At 27.1% G+C, this 22,935-nt stretch overlaps 1 protein-coding gene across 1 annotated transcript; it reads left to right on the forward strand.

The window, feature by feature from the left end:
- The first annotated feature begins 8,860 nt into the window (after positions 1 to 8,860).
- On the forward strand, positions 8,861 to 13,498 carry LOC107623205 (uncharacterized). The gene is made up of 4 exons (XM_016325391.3): positions 8,861 to 9,626; positions 12,541 to 12,636; positions 12,722 to 12,789; positions 13,110 to 13,498. Exons 1-4 carry the CDS (start codon positions 8,973 to 8,975, stop codon positions 13,225 to 13,227), a joined length of 936 nt encoding a protein of 311 aa, XP_016180877.1. The 5' UTR covers positions 8,861 to 8,972; the 3' UTR covers positions 13,228 to 13,498.
- Positions 13,499 to 22,935: the final 9,437 nt, after the last annotated feature.

The raw sequence follows: 22,935 nt of genomic DNA on the forward strand, positions 1-22,935 counted from the left end.
ATAATAAATAACCCCTTCTACTTTTGGCTTATACAACATTTTGTTAATAAACATGTCCATTAAAAATTAGTATTGTGATTAATATAGGTATCAAATTATTAAAATATTAAAAAATTAGAATTATTCATATTAAAATATTAAAATTTTATATATTATAAATTATGAAGATCAATCATAATGTACTGCCTATTTTTTCTATTTTTGACTAAGATATAAGTTTTCTTTTTCAGTAAAAAATATAACATCTAATTGAATAAAAAAATACTAAATTAAATTAAAAGTACCAAATTAAAGATAAATGAGTGAATAATATAAGAAATACAACTTTGTACATGTATAAAATAAAAAAATATTAATTTATTTTATGTTAAACAATAAAACTAACAGTATGTTAATAAAAAATATACCTTTAAAAAAATCATAATATAATTTTAAATATTTTTCATAAATAAACTGGTTATCAATAAAATAATATTATTATACAATTGTTTAGCAAAACTTAAAATAAAAAAGAAAACAGTTTTGTGTGAGTTAATATAAATTAACTACGTACCAAATAAGTAAGATCGTTTGTTTGTTTGTTTAAATATATCAGCATGGGCAAGAAAATTAAAATGATTATCAGAAATTTTACAATCATCAACCGTATTTACTACACGTGACTCTTTCTTAAAAGATATTACGCACGTGCGTGCAGTCGAAAGATATATTCAGCTTGATTCCTCAATCGCAAAATTTGAGAAGACATTGACCTTTCCTTCTACCAATTCATTCTCAAACATCTGGGTTAAATAATTCTTGATTGAACAATGAATTTTATCGTACTGCAAAATAAATTAAATATAAAAGCTATTAGCATCTACAAAACTATTAAACCGTAATGTCTTTGACTTGTGGAAGGGTGTGTTTATTAAATAAACTTAAAATACGAACTCAAAATAAATATTTATAAATTGAACTTAACATCACTTAAAAAAATTTAGGAAAAAAATCAACTAACTTTGTCATCCATTAAAACTATTTCTATGTAAGTCATCTTACTCTTGTTAAATTTGAATGAGACTTTTTTCATAGCCTTATAATTTTGCTTTTGTTTTTCATACTTTCTTATCATATAATCTACTATACTATAAGTGATACTATTGATAGGATCGTAGATATTAGCCATTAGGTATGAAGAAAAAAAAAGAATAAAAACGGTGTCTAAATTATGAATTCTCTAAATGATAAATATGAGAACGAGTTTATTATTGCTCATTATATATACTAATAATATGCCAATACTTTTAAAAATATACTAATATACCAATAATAGTAATACTTAAAAAATAATTGTGGAGATTTGTTACAATTATAATAAATTTAATTATTACTCTAATTAAATAAAATAAATAACAATAATTGAATATATAATCGACTTAAGAAAAAACAATGGATATACAAAAATATTATTACAATATGCATGATTAATAAATTTAAATAAGGTAGTCACTCATATATTACACTAATATATCAAATCAAATTGATATTATTTTTCTTTTCATATTTAATATTTATTGTAAGTATAAGGAGTGCAATAACTAATAAATAAAAATATAAGTAAAAAATAAAATATATCAATTAAATAAACATTAGTAAATGATTGAAATTAAACCATTTTAGATAATGACTTTAGCATTTAATTAAAATTTATTCTATATCTGAATTATGAATTCTCTAAATGATAAACATGAAAACAAAATTATTATTGCTAATTATATATATACACTAATAATAGACAATATTTCTAAAAATATACCAATATACCAATAATATTAATACTTAAAAAATAATTGTGAAAACTTGCTATAATTATAATAAATTTAATTATTATTCTAAATAAATAAAATAAATAACAATAATTGAATTAAGGAGAAACGAAGAATATACAAATATTATTACAATATGACTAATAAATTTAATTATTACCATAATTATCAAAATCGGACCAAATTGACTGGTTCGACCGAAAATCTAATGAATCGATAGTCTATCCGATTCGAATAAGAGCACTGACTGAACATGCAATTGGACCACCAGAACCAGCGGGTCATACTGTGCTCTATCACTCCGCGGGCCTTTTGTGCTCCAACAACTGGATTTTGTGACCTCTTCCTTGCATAATGCATGCCTAGCCACCAAACTAATACACACTTTAATATTATATGGAGGCCACTCAGATAAAGACGCCTAAAATATCTTTTTTTTAAAAATATTTTCATGTTGTATTTTAATTGGTTTTTATATAATTTATTCGGTGTTTCTCATCACATATTATTAAATTCTTCAAAAAATTTTCTTTCCAAAAATAATAAAAAAATATTTAATTTAGACTAAAACAAAAAAGGTAATAGATTAACTATTAGATTTTTTTTAAAAGATTATTTACAAAAAAAATATATCACATTCATCAATATATATATATATAACAAGCTCTTAAAATTTTTATAAATAAAAAAATAATTAATTTTTATTCGTATAATATATAAAAGAATTACTATATTATTATTATATTATAGATTAAAATTTATTAATTTAAATTTTGTTTTTATTTTTAATATAAGCATTAGAAATAAATAAAATTTTTATAACTAAATGTAGTGTAACAAAATATATATAATATTAATTAGTTCTTAAAAAATTCAAAAAAAAAATAGTTTCTTTCATTTTAGTAAAATAACTATTTATTAAAGTAGACAAATTAATTATTTTCTTCTCATATACAGTTTTTTTAAGACATAAAAGTAATTAATTAGGACATTGGTTAAGATAATTAAAGTCACTATTTCATTAAATTTTTAATTTAAAGAAAAATCTTAGTTAATTTTGGTATAGAAATTTTGAATGAATTTGAAAACATTGATAAAAATTATGTTGAATTTTGATTTATTTGATTCTCATTTAAATTAATCACTACATAAGTTAAAGTTCTGTTTTGAAGTTATATTCGAGTTTTAATCTGATTTTTAAAGTTTTAATTTACTTAGTTTGATTTTTTAACTTAGGTATCCGTGACTCATATTAGGGTTTTAAGTGTTTAGTTGAAAAAAAAAATAAGGTAAAAAAAAATTCAATTGCCACATCAAACAGTCGCTAGAATGTATAATGTAACAGTCGTTAGTCCATCTCAGCATGTCGTTAACGATTTTGTGAGACAGTGACAAAAATAAGATTAGGAACCAATGTGAGTCATAACTATTAAGTTGGGAGACTAAATTGAGTAAATCGAAATTTTTGAAATTAGATTGAAACATAGCTGTTAGAACCGAACCAGTGATCGAACCGGTCAAGCTACTGGTTCACTGGTTTATTGGTTCAACTGATAAATCACTGGTTAAACCGATAAAACCGGTCTCACGTAAATATAAAATATAAAATAGTTAAAAACTTAAAATTAAAATTTAAAATACATATCTTCACTAACATTTTATGAAGAATCAAGTCTCAACTTCTAAAAATAACTAATATAAAAAAATCATAAAATTTTAATACTATAATAGTATCTTATTTTGACACAATAAAAAAATAATAAATTCACAAAGCCTATCATCTAACTATAATATCAGTAAATTTTAACACTAACATCAAAACAAATAACCTTAATCACAATACTAGCAATAAAATAGATCAAGTAAATTAATAAATTTTTAGTGAAATTTATATTTATATTAATAACGGTATATAATTAAAATATAATTAATTTTAAAAATAGAAAAAACAAAAATTAAATTAAATTAGATATTTATGTATACTATATAATTAGTATTTGTCAAATATAATACTTAGAAGTGCAATGGCTAAGTGGCAAGTAGAGGTTGCTTTTGCTTTGCACTGGTTCTTATCGGTTCACACCGGTTTTATTCCTTAAACGGTCCAAAGAGTAAAACGAACCGAACTAGAATTCGGTTCTAGTCCGGTTCACTAGTTTTCTGGTCGAACCAGCCGATCCAATTCAGTTTTTACAACTATGGATTCAAATACGAACATAATTTCAGAGACCAATAAGTATTATCTCTTTGTTGACAATTAAGTTGTTTTAATGGTAATTAAGATCTAATAATGGTTTATAATAAAAGAAGCATTCTTTTGCAATAATGAACCAGTATCTGATTTGTAAGATGATCAAATTGGATCGAATTGGATCCACACTCTAATCATTAGAAGTAAATATGTTTACAAAAGTAAACAAAAAAAAGTTATTGACTTTTTTATAAAAATAAAATTTTTTAATATTTTTTAATTTATGGATATATTTGATATCTGATCCAAACATAAAAAGTGCGAATATCGAATTTGTTATCGATTTTTGTAGTGTTAGCCCTCATATTATCAATTTGATTCATATATAATTCGGATGATAAATTATTTAGTAACGTGCTTCTTTTTTTACTGTGATATACTTGTTTATTATTATTATTATTATTATTATTATTATTATTATTATTATTATTATTATTATTATTATTATTATTATTATGTACATTAAAAAATAACAGGCCAAATTATTACCATAAATAATAGAAGTATGGAAGTTTATCATTCTTCTCTAATGGAAGAAACAAAATTATTTTCAATAGTTTATTTAACGTTTAGTAGAATAAAAATAAATTTTATTAAAATAAATTTTAGTACGAGTTTAATATTTTTATTCATCATAAAATATTTATAGAATTACTCGTAGATAAATTTTGGAAAAAAGAAAAAAAACATAATTTTTAATTTTATTTTTTAATAATATTAATTTTTTACCGTATATAATTATTCAATTATTCTTTAATCATATATAAATAAATTACTCTTAATAAGACTTTTTTGTGTTATTTAATTATCTTTTTTAAAAATAATTAATTATTAAAATAATTAAACTTTTCACAACAAAAATAATAAAAAAAATTATGAACGAAAAAAATTAACTATCCTAATAATTTTTTGTATTTTTATTCATATTTTAATTATAAACATAAATATAATTTAATTATATTATTTATGAAATGTGACTATAGATGTAGATAAAATTTAGTTATATTACTTATATATAGTTTTATTGTATTGTATTGCTTATAAAGTTAGATTATAATTATGACAATAGAATTGTTCTTATATTTTTATATGTGTGACTAATTGGTGGTGTTAAAACCTTACTCTTAATTATAAATAAGGTTTATAATTTAAAAAATCAAAGACTCAATTAAAAAGATACGAAAAAAATGATGTTAAAATATTCTAACTCTTTAAAATAAAAATATTCGAAATTCAATTAAAAATTATTTAAAATTTAAACTCAATAAAAATTTATATTCAATGTGTTTTGTATTAAATATATTTAATAACCTATTATATCATATTGGTTGAAATTAGTTTTTATAATGTTAATTTTTTAATAACACTTTATTAGAAAAAATCATCTTTTCATAATTTTTTAAAAACTAATTAATATTATATATATTTTGTTACATTACATCTTGTTATAAAAAATTTATTTATTTCTAATGCTTATATTAAAAATAAAAACAAAATTTAAATTAGTATATTTTAATCTATAATATAATAATAATATAGTAATTATTTTATATATTATACGAATAAAAATTAATTATTTTTTTGATATCTCATTTTTATTAATTAAAAAAAATTAATTTTAATATATTAAATAGTATAATGTAATCTATACACTAAAAATTTATAATATATTCATTATAATAAGTAATAATTTAAAAGAAATTAATATAAAAATATTCTCCAATATAATAAATAACATAACATAACTCTTGAAGACACTATTAATTTCGCATTCGCATAAACTTGGTAGTTCTTGGAATGAGTACCTATACTTTTGTTTCCGTCCCAATTTATTTGTAATAGATATACTTTTGTTTTCGTCCCAATTTATTTGTGGTAATAGGTCCTCGTCCTCGTAAGTATTCGACGGTCTTTCTTTAACAGTCATCATAGGTAACCCTTGCGTATATTTATTTTGACGAGATTTTTTTTATCTCTAATATATTTGTTTGAAGAAAAAATGAAAGAAAAGAAAATGGAGGAAAGAAAAGAGAAAGAAAAATGATTATTTTTTATTGTTTGGTTGTGAAGAAAGATTAGAGAAGAAAGAAAAAGAATGGAAAAAATCTAGTGGGACTCACCAATTTTTTTTTTCTCCAATGTTAGAAAGAAAAGGGAGGAAAAACTTACTTTCTCTCACCATTTTTAATATTACCCCTTCACTTTTTTCAATATATTTTATAATACAAAGATAAAATTGTCTTTTTATAATATTTCTTTCTTTCTTATTTTTCTTTAATTTCATCCAAAAACATTTAAGAAAAATAAAAATCCACTCAATTTCTTTCTTTTTTTTTCATTTCTTTTTCTTTCCTTTCTATTTCTTTCCTTCCAACCAAACATAATTGAGTGAAAAGAAAGAAAAAGAAAGAAATTGAGTGGATTTTTATTTTTCTTAGATGTGTTTGGATGAAAGAAAAATAAGAAGGAAATAAATGTTATAAAAAGACAATTTTATTCATATATAAATTATATAGAAAAAAGTAAAGGGATAATATTAGAAGTAGAGAGAGAGATTTAGTTTTCTCTCTATTTTCTTTCCATTATTGGAGGGAAAAAAATATTGGTGGCATCTATTTTCCTTCCTCTCCCATTTTCCTCCTCAATCAATCAAGAGAAAATAACTATTTTTTTCTTATTTCTTTTCCTCCATTTTCTTTTCTCCCATTTTCACCTCAAACAAACACACCTTTACAGTTCGATAATATTAAATATACAAAAAAAATAATTTATTTTATTTAATATTTATTAATTTATAACGATAATTAATAAATATTAAATAAAATAAATTTTGATTATTTTGGCTAATTTTTTATTGTATTTCAAACATTATTTTATATAAAGACATTTATCCACTATATTGTAACGCTTTAAATATCATCTATGCTAGGGAAAAATAAAAAGGCAATTGAATTAGATTTTTTTTCCATCCCAAAAATAAAATACCTGACCTCTCTTTATATAATAATTTATAACAATATATAAAGAGAATATGAAACTTTAATATCTAATTTTTTTTCTATTTTATCCTTATCCTCTATAACCCAAATAATGATAATTGTTTTTATAATTATTGATAAATTTTGACAATTTGAACAAAAATTTTGAATATTTGATATCTTAAATTTCTTCTTCAAATGATAAAATATGACTTAACAAGCAAGTATAAAAAATAAATAATTATATAATAGTTATATATCTAAATATTTAAATCAAACAAGAAAAAAAATTCTTTTAGCAAATCTTCAACAATTCAAAAGTTAACACAATGGATAATTTTGGATCAAGGTGAAAAAAAGAGTTGCGATAATGGTATAGTAGTAATTAATTGCGGTCGCAGTGAATAGAAGAAGAAAACAAAGAAAAAAATAAAACAAGGCAACATAATAGTGATGGTAACACAATAATAATTATACATGTATAAAATTGATAGGAGAAAAGAATAGTATGAAATGATGAGATGATATGATCAAAATAAAAATTAATAATTTAAAAGAATAATAAGATTAAAGATAATTAAATATGTTCAATATAAAATTGAAGAAATAATTTTTTTTATCTATTAAAATTATACATAAAAATAAAAAGTATTTTGAATATAAATTTTTAAATTTTTTCAAATTAAATAGAATTAAAAAAATTTAATAATATTTATAAATAACTAATCTGTAAATAATGTTAGTTGTTTTTTATCTTAATTTTATTACACATGATAACAATATAATTATTTTTTAATCTTACTTTTTTAAATTTAAATTTATTTATTTTATACATTTTACGTGTTAAATAACTTAAAATATTTAATTTTTCATCATTTATTTTTTAGTTATTGATATTGAATTTATAATTTTAAAAATAAAATAATTTCTTAAATTCAATAATAACCATGATTAGTGGTGGCAAGACACATTATGTGTGAGATGATAAATAGTATTAGATAGTGACTACTTACACAAAAATATTTTTATGTAAATATGATAAATTAGATATTAATATATCATATATATGTTCTGTCAAGTAATTAATAAAAATATTTAATAAATTTAAACTATTATCTCTGTAAAATAATATTATTTTTATGTGCGTGATTGTTGTAGTAGATACTAGATACTCCATGCAACATAGTACGTATGGGATCTCACAAGTCTAAGGGACAACGACAAATAAACACTGTGGGTAGCAAATTAAGGAGTTTGGTGAAATGAAGGACTTCCCGTAGTGGGTCACCCTCACCTCCTAATAAAGAAGCCACTCATACAGTCATACCAACCCATACCCACCACCACCACCTTGTCTTAACTCTTAACACCTCCCTCCCAATTAAATTTTCTTAGCTTCTAGTAGTAATACTCCATATTTTATTCATCGTCGTGGAATCAATAAATGTTACATCATCCATCTACCTTTTTATTTGACAAAAACTTTCCATGTGAAGAAGAAAAAGAGAATGACATAGGAAAATTCGTACATAGCGTGTATACCTGGCCTTTTCGATTCCATTCTCTAATTACAAGTTTACAACACTGTCACATGTATGTATGTGTGCGTAATTCTGTTTAAGAGACCACTAATTCAATTCGAATTTTAGATAGAATATTGAGAGAGAGAAATTTGTTTCTAATCACAGGAAATTAATTAAAGCAGCATGATTATTCATTCTCTTTGCAATGGAAAGTTTATTTTAATTTTTAACCAAACAGAACCTTTATGAACTTCTCCTAACAGCATTTATTATTATAAGTCACACCTCACCGAAGAAGAAAAAAGATTGTGTCAAGGAAGTCAAAACTGAAACGCAAGAGAACAAACTTCCAAACCAATAATTAAACCTAACCCCCGCACAATTCTTTGGTTCATTTCAACAAACACATACTATGCTCTCAATCCCATCATTCATGAGCATCGCCTCCCTGTACGAAATCTACCTCCGCCGCTGCTTCACGGCGGCAGGCCTCTTGTCTCAGTCAATCGCGGTGGACGACGAAACCACGATCCACTTCTGGGGCCCCACTACCAAATCCCCAAACAAGGCATGCCTTGTTCTCATACACGGGTTCGGCCCCATGGCCATATGGCAATGGCGGAAACAAGTGCAGTTCTTCGCGCCTCACTTCAACGTGTACGTGCCGGACCTGGTGTTCTTCGGAGGGTCCACGACGAGGAGCAGTGAGAGGAGCGAGAAGTTTCAGGCGGCGGCGGTGGTGAAGCTGGTGGAGAAAGTGGTGGTGGCGGATGAGGAGAGTAAGAAGAAGAAGGTGCACGTGATAGGCACGAGCTACGGGGGATTTGTGGCGTACCAAGTGGCAAGGATGATGGGGGTGGAGAGAGTGGGCAAAGTGGTAATTGCAAGCTCGGGAGTGAATATGAGGAAGAGGGATAACTTGGCGCTTTTGGAGAGGGCGGGACTTGAGAGAATTGAGGACCTCATGATGCCAGCTAAGCCTCAACATTTCCGAAAATTGATGGCTTTGTCTCTCTCTAGGCGTCTCCATTATCTACCTGATTTCTTCCTCGCTGACTTCATCAATGTAAGTTCACCCTTTACCCTTTTTCTTTTCATCAAAGCTTATTTGCACGGCTACACCTAAAGCTAAGGAATTTGTGAATTGATCGTTTACATTAGTAGCCATTCATCAAACTCTTTTGATAGTTACATAATGATTGAAAATTATTAGAATACTTTTACAATAAATTTTACAAGATATGTTCTTGTTAGCCGGCGAGATGAGTATTTAAGTATTGAGGAATGTTAGGATGAGTAACTTTTGTGTTTTGTAACCATTAATTGATTATTAATAATATTTTTAACAGTATAAGATTACATTTAATAGTAAAAAATCACTTACTTTTTTTTTTGATGGTTAAGTATTAGTCATAAAATACAAAAGTTGCTGACGTTTAAACTTTCTCTTTAAGTATTCCTTTTGAATATTTATACATTATTTATAGTATCCTAATTTTTATCTCATATTCAAATCTAAGGGTATATATATCTCTGTCCCATATCCATCTCACCTGGTTCATCTAATTGATTTCTAAGTTTTTTCTTTAAAAAATTAAAGCTTATAATATGAAGATAAACAAATTGAACATAACTAATCAATAAAATTAATTAAATAAATAAGTCACATATAGCATAATTAAATACAAAGATAATTTTAAATGGTTCACAACAATATATAACACATAAAAATACAAAGCAACTACTTTAATGAATGAAAATGCTAAAAATATTTTTTTATGATAATTTTTGTTTAAAAAATATAACTTATTTGTTTAGTTATACTTTAAATAAAAATAACACTTTTATAACAAATAAAAATTAAATCTTATAATTTATTATTTAATAATTAAAATAAAATATCTTTATATAATAATAATAATAAAATCTTTGTTAGAGTAGCCACCGCATACAAAAGCGATACACACATATAAAATGAGGCGAAACGGTAATTACTCTTACCTCTCTTATACCCAAACAGCACACACACATATAGGGCGGGTAATAGAGCGGAGCGACCATTAACTATACCCACCTCATACCCAAATAAAAAAAAAAGGAAAAACTACTAAGAAAAAAAAATAAATAAAAAACTAGCTTGTTCAGGATGTGACAAGATAGGTCGACTTAAGTCCGTTCGAATTGCCATTTCTACTTCTTGTAAAAAAGGTTTTGTTACACTAAGGCCATCTCCAGCAGGAACTCATCCCAGTTTCTATTTGTGGCCCACGTGTCATAAAAAGTAACTCCACATCAACTTTTACGTCATAAACAGTAAATAGGAACTTAAAACATCTTTCTCTTCTCCATTAGGAGGAACTAACTTTAGTCCATGTTGTGGTCCCACTTAATTAATTAATTAAAATACTTAAAATTAATGTAATTTAATTTTTTTTAATATTATTATTTAAATTTATAAATTTAAAAATAATTCACTATTAAAAGATATTAATATTAAATAAATTCATATATAACAATAATACACAACATAAAATTTGGGATAGAAGTAAACTTGGAAGAAGATGAAGAAGAGTAGAAGAAAGTGTGAGAATAGAAGTGTATGTAAGTGATATATATAAAGTATTAAAATATTAATTTATTAATAATAACCGTAACATAATAATGATTAGTTTCCAACTACTAATTTTGCAATGGCTAGTTTTATAACTACTAATTTTAATAATGTCGTTAACATTTTAAATTTTAAAAATAAAAATAACCAACTCAACCAAAAATTATTTTGTAAGGTGTAAAAATCAAATTTATTTTTTAATGTACGTAAAGTTAATTAATTATAATTTAATATAATAATATAAATAATATTTAATATTAATTATAATATAAATAATTAATATAAATTATTAATTAAATAAAAATTTAATTATTTAATCTAATTAATTATTAAAATTATTAATAATATAAATAATATTTAATATTAATTATAATATAAATAATTAATATAAATTATTAATTAAATAAAAATTTAATTATTTAATCTAATTAATTATTAAAATTATTAATAAATTAATTATAATTTAATTATTTAATATAATTATTTATTATAATTATTAATAATTTAATTATTATTTAATTATTTAATATAATTATTTAATTATTTTAAATTTTATATAATTATTTATTTTTATAATAACTTGCCACTTGGCAAGTTATTATTGGTTTAGTTGAGGCTCTGTTCAGAGGGACTCTTCACATTGAATCCCGTGAAGGAACTCAGTTCTTCTCCCCCTCCAACGGTTCCTACTTGCTTTTGTCAGTAACAGGGCCTCAAAACTATGCCCATTGGAGTTGTTCTAATATCTCGACTTTTGAAGAATTGGACTTCATTCTTCTTATTTAAAAATGTGGTATATATTTTAATTTTTCTTAAAAAAGACAATGAATATCTATAAAAGATACTTTAATACTCCAATTAATTAGTATAATATTTTTTGACAAATGATTAGAAAAATAATTTTAAATATACTTATTTTCTTTCGTTTGTCATATGTTTTCTATAACTGACAATTTGACCGTTTATCTAAAATCATTATTGTCAACTAAAATATAAATGATCATAAGGAAATAAATTGTTGCCGAGTTATGGTATTTATTACAATTAGTTATAGCAAAAAATCTTTATAATATTTTTTTGACTAAAAACAAAAAACAAGATAACAAAGGAAAAAGAAAACACAACCAAATTAATTGGTCGAAGACATGTCTAATCTAATAAGTAATAAGATAGTGAAAATCACGCCATGTTTGAAGTCATTTCACATACTGTTTTTGGCCTGATGCTGCAATTTTGGCAATAAGAATTAATGTAATTGCAAATTTAATGTATGAATAAATAAAATAATGTTTTATACAAAAAAAAAAAAAATTGAAAGTGTATAAATATTCCTTCCTTCAATAACTTTACTAATGTAATAATTTATCAGAAACTGTACTCAGACAATAGAAAGGAGAAGATGGAGCTTCTAAAAGGAGTATCTCTGGGAAGGGAAGAAGCCTTGAACATTTCACCTCTCCAACAGGTATGCATAACCCTACTGGCTATAAGGAAAGTATTATTAAATAACATGGCTAACTTGGTCATATTTATTGGCGTATCAAACTCAGGAGGTTCTCATAGTATGGGGGGAACATGATCGTATATTTCCCGTGCAGATGGCCAGAGAACTCAGAGAGTATGCATCAAATTAATATTATATTATTTAAGTTGTTTACTTATTCCATCTTTTTCCCGGCCCCATGATTTATTCCCTATTATTCAAATTAAATCATAATCACATAAATACAAATTATTCTTGAATTACTTCTTATTACATTATTTTTAAAAAGGATTCAACTCAATCTGCTCTCATACAATATATCACTCATATTTTATATGAAGTCTAGTACTTAGGAACTGGGAAGTAACTAAGAACTAGCTGTATATTAATAAAGTAAAGCCATTATTATTGTTGTATGAGTTGTCGCCTTCTAATTTATTTAACTGTTATTACAGGGTAATTGGTAAGAAGGCAAGTTTGGAGGTTATCAAGGACGCATCCCATGTCCCTCAAATTGAAAAAGCAGCAGAATTCAACAACATTATCCTTAATTTCTTAAAGGGCTGTACTTGATAGATTATATGTGTAATTTTTATGATGGGTACTGCCGTACACATTAAGATCAGAGCATCATTCACCTTATTTTAACCTTCGTTTTTGGCGAGTAGTTATATATTCTTCTTATTTAATTAAGTTATTTAATCTTGAATTCATAATACAATTCACTCAGTTAAAATTTGCTTTCATTTTACTTGATTTAGTAACTCTTCTAAGAGTAATGTATCATTTTTGTATTCAACATTTTTGTCTTATTTAAGTTATTAATGTTTTAAAATCATTTCAATTTTATCCCACTGTCAATTTTGTTAACAGATTCCTAACGACAGGACAATATTGAGACGACTTTTAAACGTTATGGACTTAAATAGGACAATTTAAACGTTAGGGACAACTTTGGAACTTACCCCAAACATTAGGGACAAAAACGATACTTTACTCATATATATTTTATAGATTAAGAATTAATCTATAACGGGTATAAATTTTATTCAAAAGTTTATTATTGGTCAATAAATTACTACATGCAACAAGCAAAATTTAAATCTTATTACATACTTAAGCTAATAAATGAGTTAATTTTTCGATTAATTCAATTGTTGACTATCACATTGATTATCCTTGCATATTGTTTCTATAGAAAATGCATTAAAATTACACTTGTAATATATATAACTACAAAAAATAAGGGTTTAGCCATAGAAAAAAGCGTAGCTAAACTCCAAATTAAATTCGTGATGATGCTTTTGTCATGAGCATCTGCGGCTAAAGAGGGTGACTTTTTGTTAACCAAAAATTTTACACATTTTGGCATGTTCTGTTCCGGCAAAATGAAACGATGCACAATAAATTTTTTGTTTTTGCCATACTTTACTCGTGGCAAAAATGGAGTTGGCTGAATTTTTTAGCCATAATTTTTTCCGTGACCAATGTTGATGGGTTATTTAACAATAGTTTTTCTATGGCAAAATAAAAACATGTAAAAATAAGGTTCAGCTTTTGCCGCGCGCTTTATTTGTGGCAAACATAGGCAGGTTGGGTGTTTTTTTCATATTTTATCCATAAAAAATATTGATAGATTATTTAACAACACATCATTCTGTGGCTAATTGGACATTTTTTATTTTCTAAAAAAAATTAGGTATTAATTGCTAATTGAAATTTTTTTTCAAATTGTTTTTCTTCTATTCATATATATATATATATATATATATATATATATATATATATATATACTATTTCAAAATATTGAACATTAAGAGATACTATTAAATAAACAATCATAATCAATAATAAACCACAATGTATAACAAACTAAATAACAATGGTCCAGAATATGCATTGTTCATATAAATATATGAAAAAAAAATTAAATCAACCAAGTTTGATAATTCTATATGATAACAAAATAAATTATCTCTAATAACATAGTTTAAATTAGATATATCTAAAGATTAAATTAACAAGCCATGAGGTACATTAAGACCGACTAAGTGTGTGGCACATCATCTGAGAAAATAGGTACTTCCTTACCATATTTTTGTAGTAGAAATGTGTGGAGAGTTGCCACTTGATCCTTAGCTTGTTGAACTTGCCTCTCTAAATCCGTGATATGCTGTTGCGATACACTGCAAGAACCTCCACAATTTGCAACTCCAAAGATACATTTTGACTTACCAAAACCACTAGGACATATAGCATTACTAAAACCACAGACTCACTTACCATTCTCAGGACCACAGACTTTTTCGATTGCATCAACTGGATGAGCCAATACTTTTGAAGGAACACCTTCAATGGCAGCACGCTCCTGATCTTGAGGCAAATGCTCTAATATTTGTTTCTACAAAAAAATTACTACAAGAAAAATGCTAAATACCGTCGAATTTACCGTAGGATGTTAGCAGCGGCTTTACCGACGGATTTGCCAATAAATTCATCAAGTAAAAAAGTTACCGTTGGATTAGATTTTTGGAAAGTAAATCTGCCAATAATATTTGGAGGGAAAATAAGAAAAATTGGCCCCGAGATTACTGTCGAATTTACCGCCGGATTTATCCGCCAGTAAAGGTCAATTAATGGAATGCTGCATTTTGGTCATACGCAATGCATTACCGTCAGATTTATCCGCTGATAAATCCGACGGTAAACCTGATCTAAATTCAAAATGCACGGCCCTCTCCCCTCACCTTCAAGAACACTCTTTTCTCTCCCCCATTCTCCTCTCTTTTCTCTCCCCCTGCAACTACCTCCGACAACCCCTCCAGTCATCCTCTGCTAGTGCTGTCCACCTCCATTCTCCTCCAAAGTCTGCGTCAAGTCGCTTGTATTGTGTTTCGTGTCCTTAAACAGAGTTGCTTCTTTTGTCTCCGCTACTGTTGGAAGAGTTGTCGCTGCTGCTCCCTCTATCGCCAGAGTTGTGTCTCTCCTCCGTCGTCTAGGTAGCTTACCCTCATCCCTCTCCCTATTCCATCTTCTTTTCATAAAAAACCCTAACCCCTTTTTTTCCTCTCTGACGGTGCATCCCCTTCCTCTCCTAGAGCTTGAAGCTTCGAGTTCCTCTATATGCCACTCTGCGAGCTCTATCGTTTCCTTGTCGTCATCTTCTGCCTCTCGTCTATCATCGCTATCAGCCTCTGTTAGTTGTTCTTCTTGTTGCTGATTTTTTTTGTTAATTTTTATGTTGTTGTTGCATAGATGTTCAATTGTTGTACTTATTAAATTTATTTGCTGTTGTTCATGGTTACTTTAATTTTTTTTGCTAATAATTATTCAGTTCTTGTAGTTATTGTTGTTATGATTCTTTTTGATTTGTTAGTGATTGTTGCTGTTGTTGTCATTGTTCTTGTTTATTTGTTAAATTTTTTGCTAATAATTGTTTAATTCTTGCTAATAAATCTTTTGCTAATTTTTTGTGAGGTGTTATTAAGTTTTTTGCTATGTAGTTATTGAATTTATTTGTCTATCTATTATTGTTCTTGCTACCTACTTATTGTTCTAGCTGTTATTTATTTGCATACTAATTGCTGCCTATTTATTAATCTTGTTTGGATATTTCTTTTATTATTTGACTTATGCGGACTTGGATGAGATTATATAACACTTTGGTTGATGTAGAATTTTTAATATGGATGATATTTTAAGGTTTATATTAGAATATAATTATGTTTTCTGTGTTTATTTATATTTTATATTTTATTTTATTATAATTCAGTTATTCCGATTGAACTACGGTTGAACCTTTGATCCAATGAATCAGTAGCTAGGTTGAATAATCATTCATTCTTATAATATGACGCTAATAAATTGTGTCAGCTAAAGTAATAAGATGTCGCTACGACATTTCTTGGAATTTTCTGATGGTGAGCTGATGAGGTCTGATGAGGTTTGATGAGGTCTGATGCAAAATCTTGCTAAAGTAATTGTTGTTTTAATGTTCAAATGAGTAATGCTTGCTTATTATGAAATGTAAAGGTATCTCTGATATAGATCACTAATTTAAGTCATATGCACTCATAATTACAATTTTGATTTTCCTAAGGTAGAATGAAAATGAATTAGCAATAATTTGCACACTTTATCATGAGTTAATAGTCATGTATGAAATGATTTTGAATGTTTGGTGCAATAAACATTGAACATATTCTTGTGTATCATTAGATTGTATAATATAATGTCTTGTTGATGTTTTTGACAACTTGTTGGAAATATTTCAATTTTTTTTTATAATCTTGGATTGCTAGTTATGATAATTTTTTTAATAGAATGTTTAGTAATAGGATAACATGACCGAGAAGTTGATGTAATATAATAATTTGGTATATACGAGTTATACTTCCTTTGTTGTAGACTTGTAGTTCATATGGTATAATTGATTTTGACATGTTCTTAGATTAGATGTTTGAATCTATGTTTTTAAATGTGAAATAAATCATTTATTCTTGGTTCATTGTAAATGTTAAGTAAATAATTGTTCTTTTGATTTATAATTTAATTTTGTTCAATTTTTGTAATTGAACTTGTTTGTGAAATTTTAACAAAAAGTTATAGACAAATTATTATAAAAATTATAAAATTTTAAATTTTGTTAGTTTGAAAATTATTAAATTTAAATATTTAAAATTATATATTAAATTTTCAAACAAATTTAAAAAAATTAAAATTTAAGTTTATCATCAGTTAAATCTGACGGTAGCAAGTCCATAATTTCGCAATTAAAATTTTATATCTGCTGCTAAATCCGCAAGTAATTGGCGGCAGACGAAAAAATCCACCGATAAACAATTATCGGCGAGGTTTATACCGTCGAATTTATTCTGCCGCTAAATTTGACAGTATCTAATGACTTTCTTGTAGTAAAATGTGTATTGCATTGGATTAGGGTATACACATGATTAATTTATTAAAAAAAATTGAGTAGCTTAACAAAAAAAATTCAAACACTTATTGCTAATCTGTCCTTTTCTACTTACATAACTCTCATCCTTCTTTAGCAAAGTTGATAAAAGAACCTCACTTCAATATACAAGCCTTCCTAATTTTTCTCCTAATACAATAAATAAAAGTCAAAAGGTAATCACAAATACGTACATTCTTGTTTTATGATAATAATAAAAGAGTACGTAACATAATATAAATAGAAAAAAGTATGTTAGCATCTGATTTGCTTTCCTAGCATTGTTTTTACTTCTACTGGTATGTAAAACTATAAGCTTTTCACGATTTTTGGCATTTTGAAAACATTATTTCTATGATTTTTTAAGTTTTTATCAGGAAACAAAATGTTACCAGATAAGAAAAGTTAGTATTCAGTAGGAAAATACATAAGCATAAAATAAGCAATTACCTTTGTTTTAGGATCCATATAGTGATTCATAATAGTTGTCCATTCAACAGGAGGTATGTCTGACGGATTTGCATCTAGAATTCACTACAAAAAGAAAAAAAGGTCTATAGTCACAGTAAAAAACTGTGACCATAGCTAATGAAAAAGGTGACCATAAGTCTATGGTCACGGTTTTTTATCTATGATCACGATTTCTATGGTCACGGTTATAGTGTTTTAATTCTTACGCTTTAGGCCACATTTTTTTACCATGCCCATAGGTTACTCTATGGTCACGCGTAAAAACCGTGACCATAGGTTGCTCTATGGTCAACCTTTTATAAAAACGTGACCATAGGTGTCTATGGTCACGGTTTTACCGTGACTATAGCTTGTCTATAGTCACCCCACTTTAAAACCGTGACCATAGCTTACTTTATGGTCACCCTTTTGTAAAATCATAACTTATCTATAGTCACCCCACTTTAAAACCGTGACCATAGCTTACTCCATGGTCACCCTTTTATAAAATTGTGACTATAGCTTATCTATGGTCACCCTATTTTAAAACTATGACCATAGCTTACTTTGTTTTATGAGATTTATTTTTTTAAAAGCATAATCATATTCCAAAATTATGATAATCACAAAATAAGTCTAAAAAAGACATTCAAAAAATATAAATCATAAAATTTACATTATAAGCTAGATATGTTTTTTGTCCAAACAACACAAATCAAAATATATTATATTATATCCATTACATGTAATACTGGCCGAGTAAAGTCTCTTAAAAAATATAGAAGACATCAAAATATTACATTTAGATGCACCAATAACTGTATTCTAATATGAGAAAGAGCACTCTCTGAGCCAACCCTGGTGGCCTCAATATGCAGCACCCCATTCTCATTCACGATCCCTCCAATAACAGTATCACTCTTTCTCTGTAAAACGCGCCTCTAATGAAATGAACTGGTGTGGAAAGAACCCATGTTTTGATCTCTCCTACAGTAAGTATATTGAAAATCTTTGAATGGCTACATATATAAATACAGAACATCAAAATAACTAACCTGAATGGCTAGCTTCTGTATCTACAGTAGTCATAATACCTAAAAACTTAGCAATCTCAACCAAATATGCAAATCATAAAAACTGAAATTCTGAAAGAAGACAACTAAAGAAACAAGGAAGACAAATTTTTTCAAAATAATAATTCAATAAAAACAGATGTGCTGCACATGACAGAAATGAAGTTGAGCAAGTCACAAGTAAATAACCACTAAATAATCAAATAAAAAAATGACTGTCACTAAATGTAGAAGTAAAGAGTTCCTGATCTTCATGAAATTAACACAAGGAAAATCATTAAAAGGATACTCAGAGAATACAGATGATAATTACAGGGTTCAAAGATGGTTGGCTTTGAACAAATGTTATAAGAAACCAATCAGCTTCAACTTCGACATATTGCAGATTTATTTTCCTCTGCTACTATATATATTTAACTAATATATTCAAATCATAAAGTAATCACAAAGGTAACTTGGATAATGATTATCTAGTAGCCATTTCAGAAATTTTGAGTAATGATTGAATAAATGCATAGACAGAAAAAACCATGAAGACCTTACCCCAATTTCTTCTAACAAGGAAGAAAACCAAAACCTAGAATTAAAGAAATAGAAATAGTAACAATTAGCAAATACAAAACAAGATATTCCAGGACATTTAGATTTTAGTTTTTAGCTTCTTCAATTCCTCCCCTTGACGCTTAAGGAATAAAAACATGACAATAAATGATCAATATACAATATAAAAGGCATATTTGAAAATGTATTCAGACGCATTAACCTAAATGTAATACCTGATATAATATTGACCATGCTTTGTCTGCTCTTTCTTGGAGTAAGCACCATTCCATAGCCATATCATATTCAATGTTGTTGGGCTGTAAGCAATGTGAAGTAGATACAGCATTTTTCTGCATAAGAAAATCCAGATAGCTTATTCAATGAATACTACTGCTTCTCATGTAATTCACCAAATTCCTTCTCATCTAATTATATATATATGTTGGTAGAAAAATATGAAGCCAATAAAACCTTCTAATTGAAACTAGTAAAATATAGTAGCTAATTTCATATAACTGCTTGGTTTTCATGCATTTGGTGGGTTAGTTTCTTCCACTGTCATAATATAATAACATATAATGTTGTTGTATACAACAAGAAACATATAACTGATCATTTAGATTGCCTAACTAAAGAGAAATTAAGGCTCTAAATCCATCCGTTGAAACACAAAAAAAAAATTGTCACAAGTTCAAATAACAAAAACTCAAAAATATTGTCACAAGTCACAACCTCCATTCTTTTCTTACCATGATATATATTGTCATCAACATTATATTTCCTTCAAATGGGTTCGTTATTATTTTCCTATTACTATTTCTCTACACACATTGCATTTATCTTGTTTCTACTTTGCTTGGGTAGGTTCTCTCATCCCTTTCCTTTCTACTTGATCTTATATATGCATCAAATAAAATTGTGAACGATGAGTTCCATAATTAGGCAAGTTTGATTCTAAATAAGAACGTATTTTTTTTCAATTTCTACCAAAAAGTGAGAACAAATTAAAGCTATTGCATATTTATTAGATTCTAAATTTCATAATTAAGCAGTTGCAACTAATAACAGGAAAGAGAACACAAGATTACAACTTAAAAAATAGTTTGAAAAACAGTTTCTTTATTTATTTTTTTTAAACATTCTTCAACAAAATCATTCAATTCAAATATTAACAAAATCAGCAAGGCAGAATAAGGTAGTATTAACAAAATTCCTAAACCCAGCAAGATAGTAAATCAAAAATAAATTGAACAAGCAGAATTGTTCTATCTTTAAAGAATCATTCAATTCAACTATTAGCAAAATCCTGAAACCCAGCAAGGCAGCAACTCATAAATAAATTGAACAAGCAGAAATAAATTGGACCAGTAGCAGAAGAGGGATCAGGATGCTATTGCTCGGTGAGGAGAGGCTGCTCGGTGATGGCTGCTACAACGAAACTTCAGAATGCAAATACTCTAAAATCAAAATCAAGAACAAATTAAAATGAAGAACAATTAAAAAATTCATAATAGCAGTGAACCAAGAACGTTGAGCAAGAACGCAACAGAACGACAACTCCAGATAGCTCCTACAATGGTGCAATATCTCAGAGACGGCTACTCTAACAGTAGCGTGCAGCTCACCGATGAGCTCCTTCGACGACGATGGTCGTGGCTCCGGTGACGAGCCTCTCTCTCTCTCTCTCTCTCTCTCTCTCTCTCTCTCTCTCTCTCTCTCTCTCTCTCTCTCTCTCTCTCTCTCTCACAACCCAGATACATTTGAACAGCACAACCCTCAGCTTGCCAAAGTGGTCTAACTCTATCATATCTACCACTTTACCATGGTATGTGTTGTCACTTACCACTATAACAGGGTTCCTGCCATTTAAAACACTATTAATTAGTAATAGCAAACATAAACACACCACTATTTTGTGTTTTAAGTACTTCATCTTTTTTCATTGTGTGAAATTTGAATCCATGAACGTTATACTCCTCAAATCTCTTTACAACATCATTAGGTCATTCTGTAAGGGACTTGATTTCAAGAGTGATATCTAGATCATCATTTTGTGCGACCTACATGTTTTGAATATATTAAGATTCCGAAATGCGATCCCAAATTTGATAATGGAACAAATAAGTTTAACTAACTATAAATAACTCACATAATTCCCAAACCACTCATAGAAGTTTTCATGGATGTAGTCTTCAACGAGCTTTGTTGCATTTTTTCTACCATGGTATGTTCTGACAATCTCACATCTACACTTTCTAGTAAATTAGAATATGGTTATGCAATTTTTTATAAAGAAATTGAAGTTTAAGTTACAACTCACTGGCAAAACTTGTCCACTAATGAACAATTTGTCAACACATAACGATGGGCTTGCAATTTCTCATTTAGGGTTAACAAACAATTGTTGTGCACTCCACGAGAGGATCCCAAGGCTAGAAAAAATTTAACTAACATGGAAGAGCAACTACTAGGAGTGTTGTGATTTTTTTTATCATCGTTGTGCCTTAGCCGGTTGAAGCTTGTCTCAATATCATCGTTCTCTAAATATCTAGAGCAAAAAGTTAGACATTCTTCTATACAGCCTTCATTTATACAGCATTCGGGTGTAGCCTTATTACGGACATAAAATTTTAAATGTCCTAGGGCCCTAATAATAAGAACAAAAAATTCATGAGCTAACAAAAAAAGAAAAACATAACAAATGGATTGAATTAAAGTTTTCTACAGAATACAAATCACGTAAATAGTTTCAAAGATTTACCTTCCAACAGGATACATCCATCTGTACTGCGCTAGACCAGCAAACATTGTTTCCTCTACGAGATAAATAACTAGGTGAACCATAATAGTGAAAAATGATGGAAAGAATATCATTTTCATGTGACAGAGCGTTAAAACAATCCGTTATTGTAGTCTATCTAAATTCTCAAGGGATAAGGATTTGCCTGAGACTTCTCCGAAATAGTTGCATAGCTCAATAAGCACATATATAACCTCCTTAAACAGGGATCTTCTAAGAGTGATCGGAAAAATGTATTCCATAAGAATATGTGAATCATAGCTCATTAGACCAAACACCTCTCTTTTTTAATATCGACACATCAAGAAATATTTGAGAGTAACCATCTGGGAAAGACAGACTCTTCAAAACACCAAGAAAAATATCCTTGTCAACATTTGTCATTCTGAAGCACGAGGCATGATACTTGGAGGAATTAGGATATGGATGGAGTTGTTCTTTGTTTTCCATCAACTACAAGT

The sequence above is a fragment of the Arachis ipaensis genome, chromosome B10 (genome assembly GCF_059453495.1).
Source record: "Arachis ipaensis isolate K30076 ecotype BB chromosome B10, ASM5945349v1, whole genome shotgun sequence".
NCBI classification, from domain to species: Eukaryota; Viridiplantae; Streptophyta; class Magnoliopsida; order Fabales; family Fabaceae; genus Arachis; species Arachis ipaensis.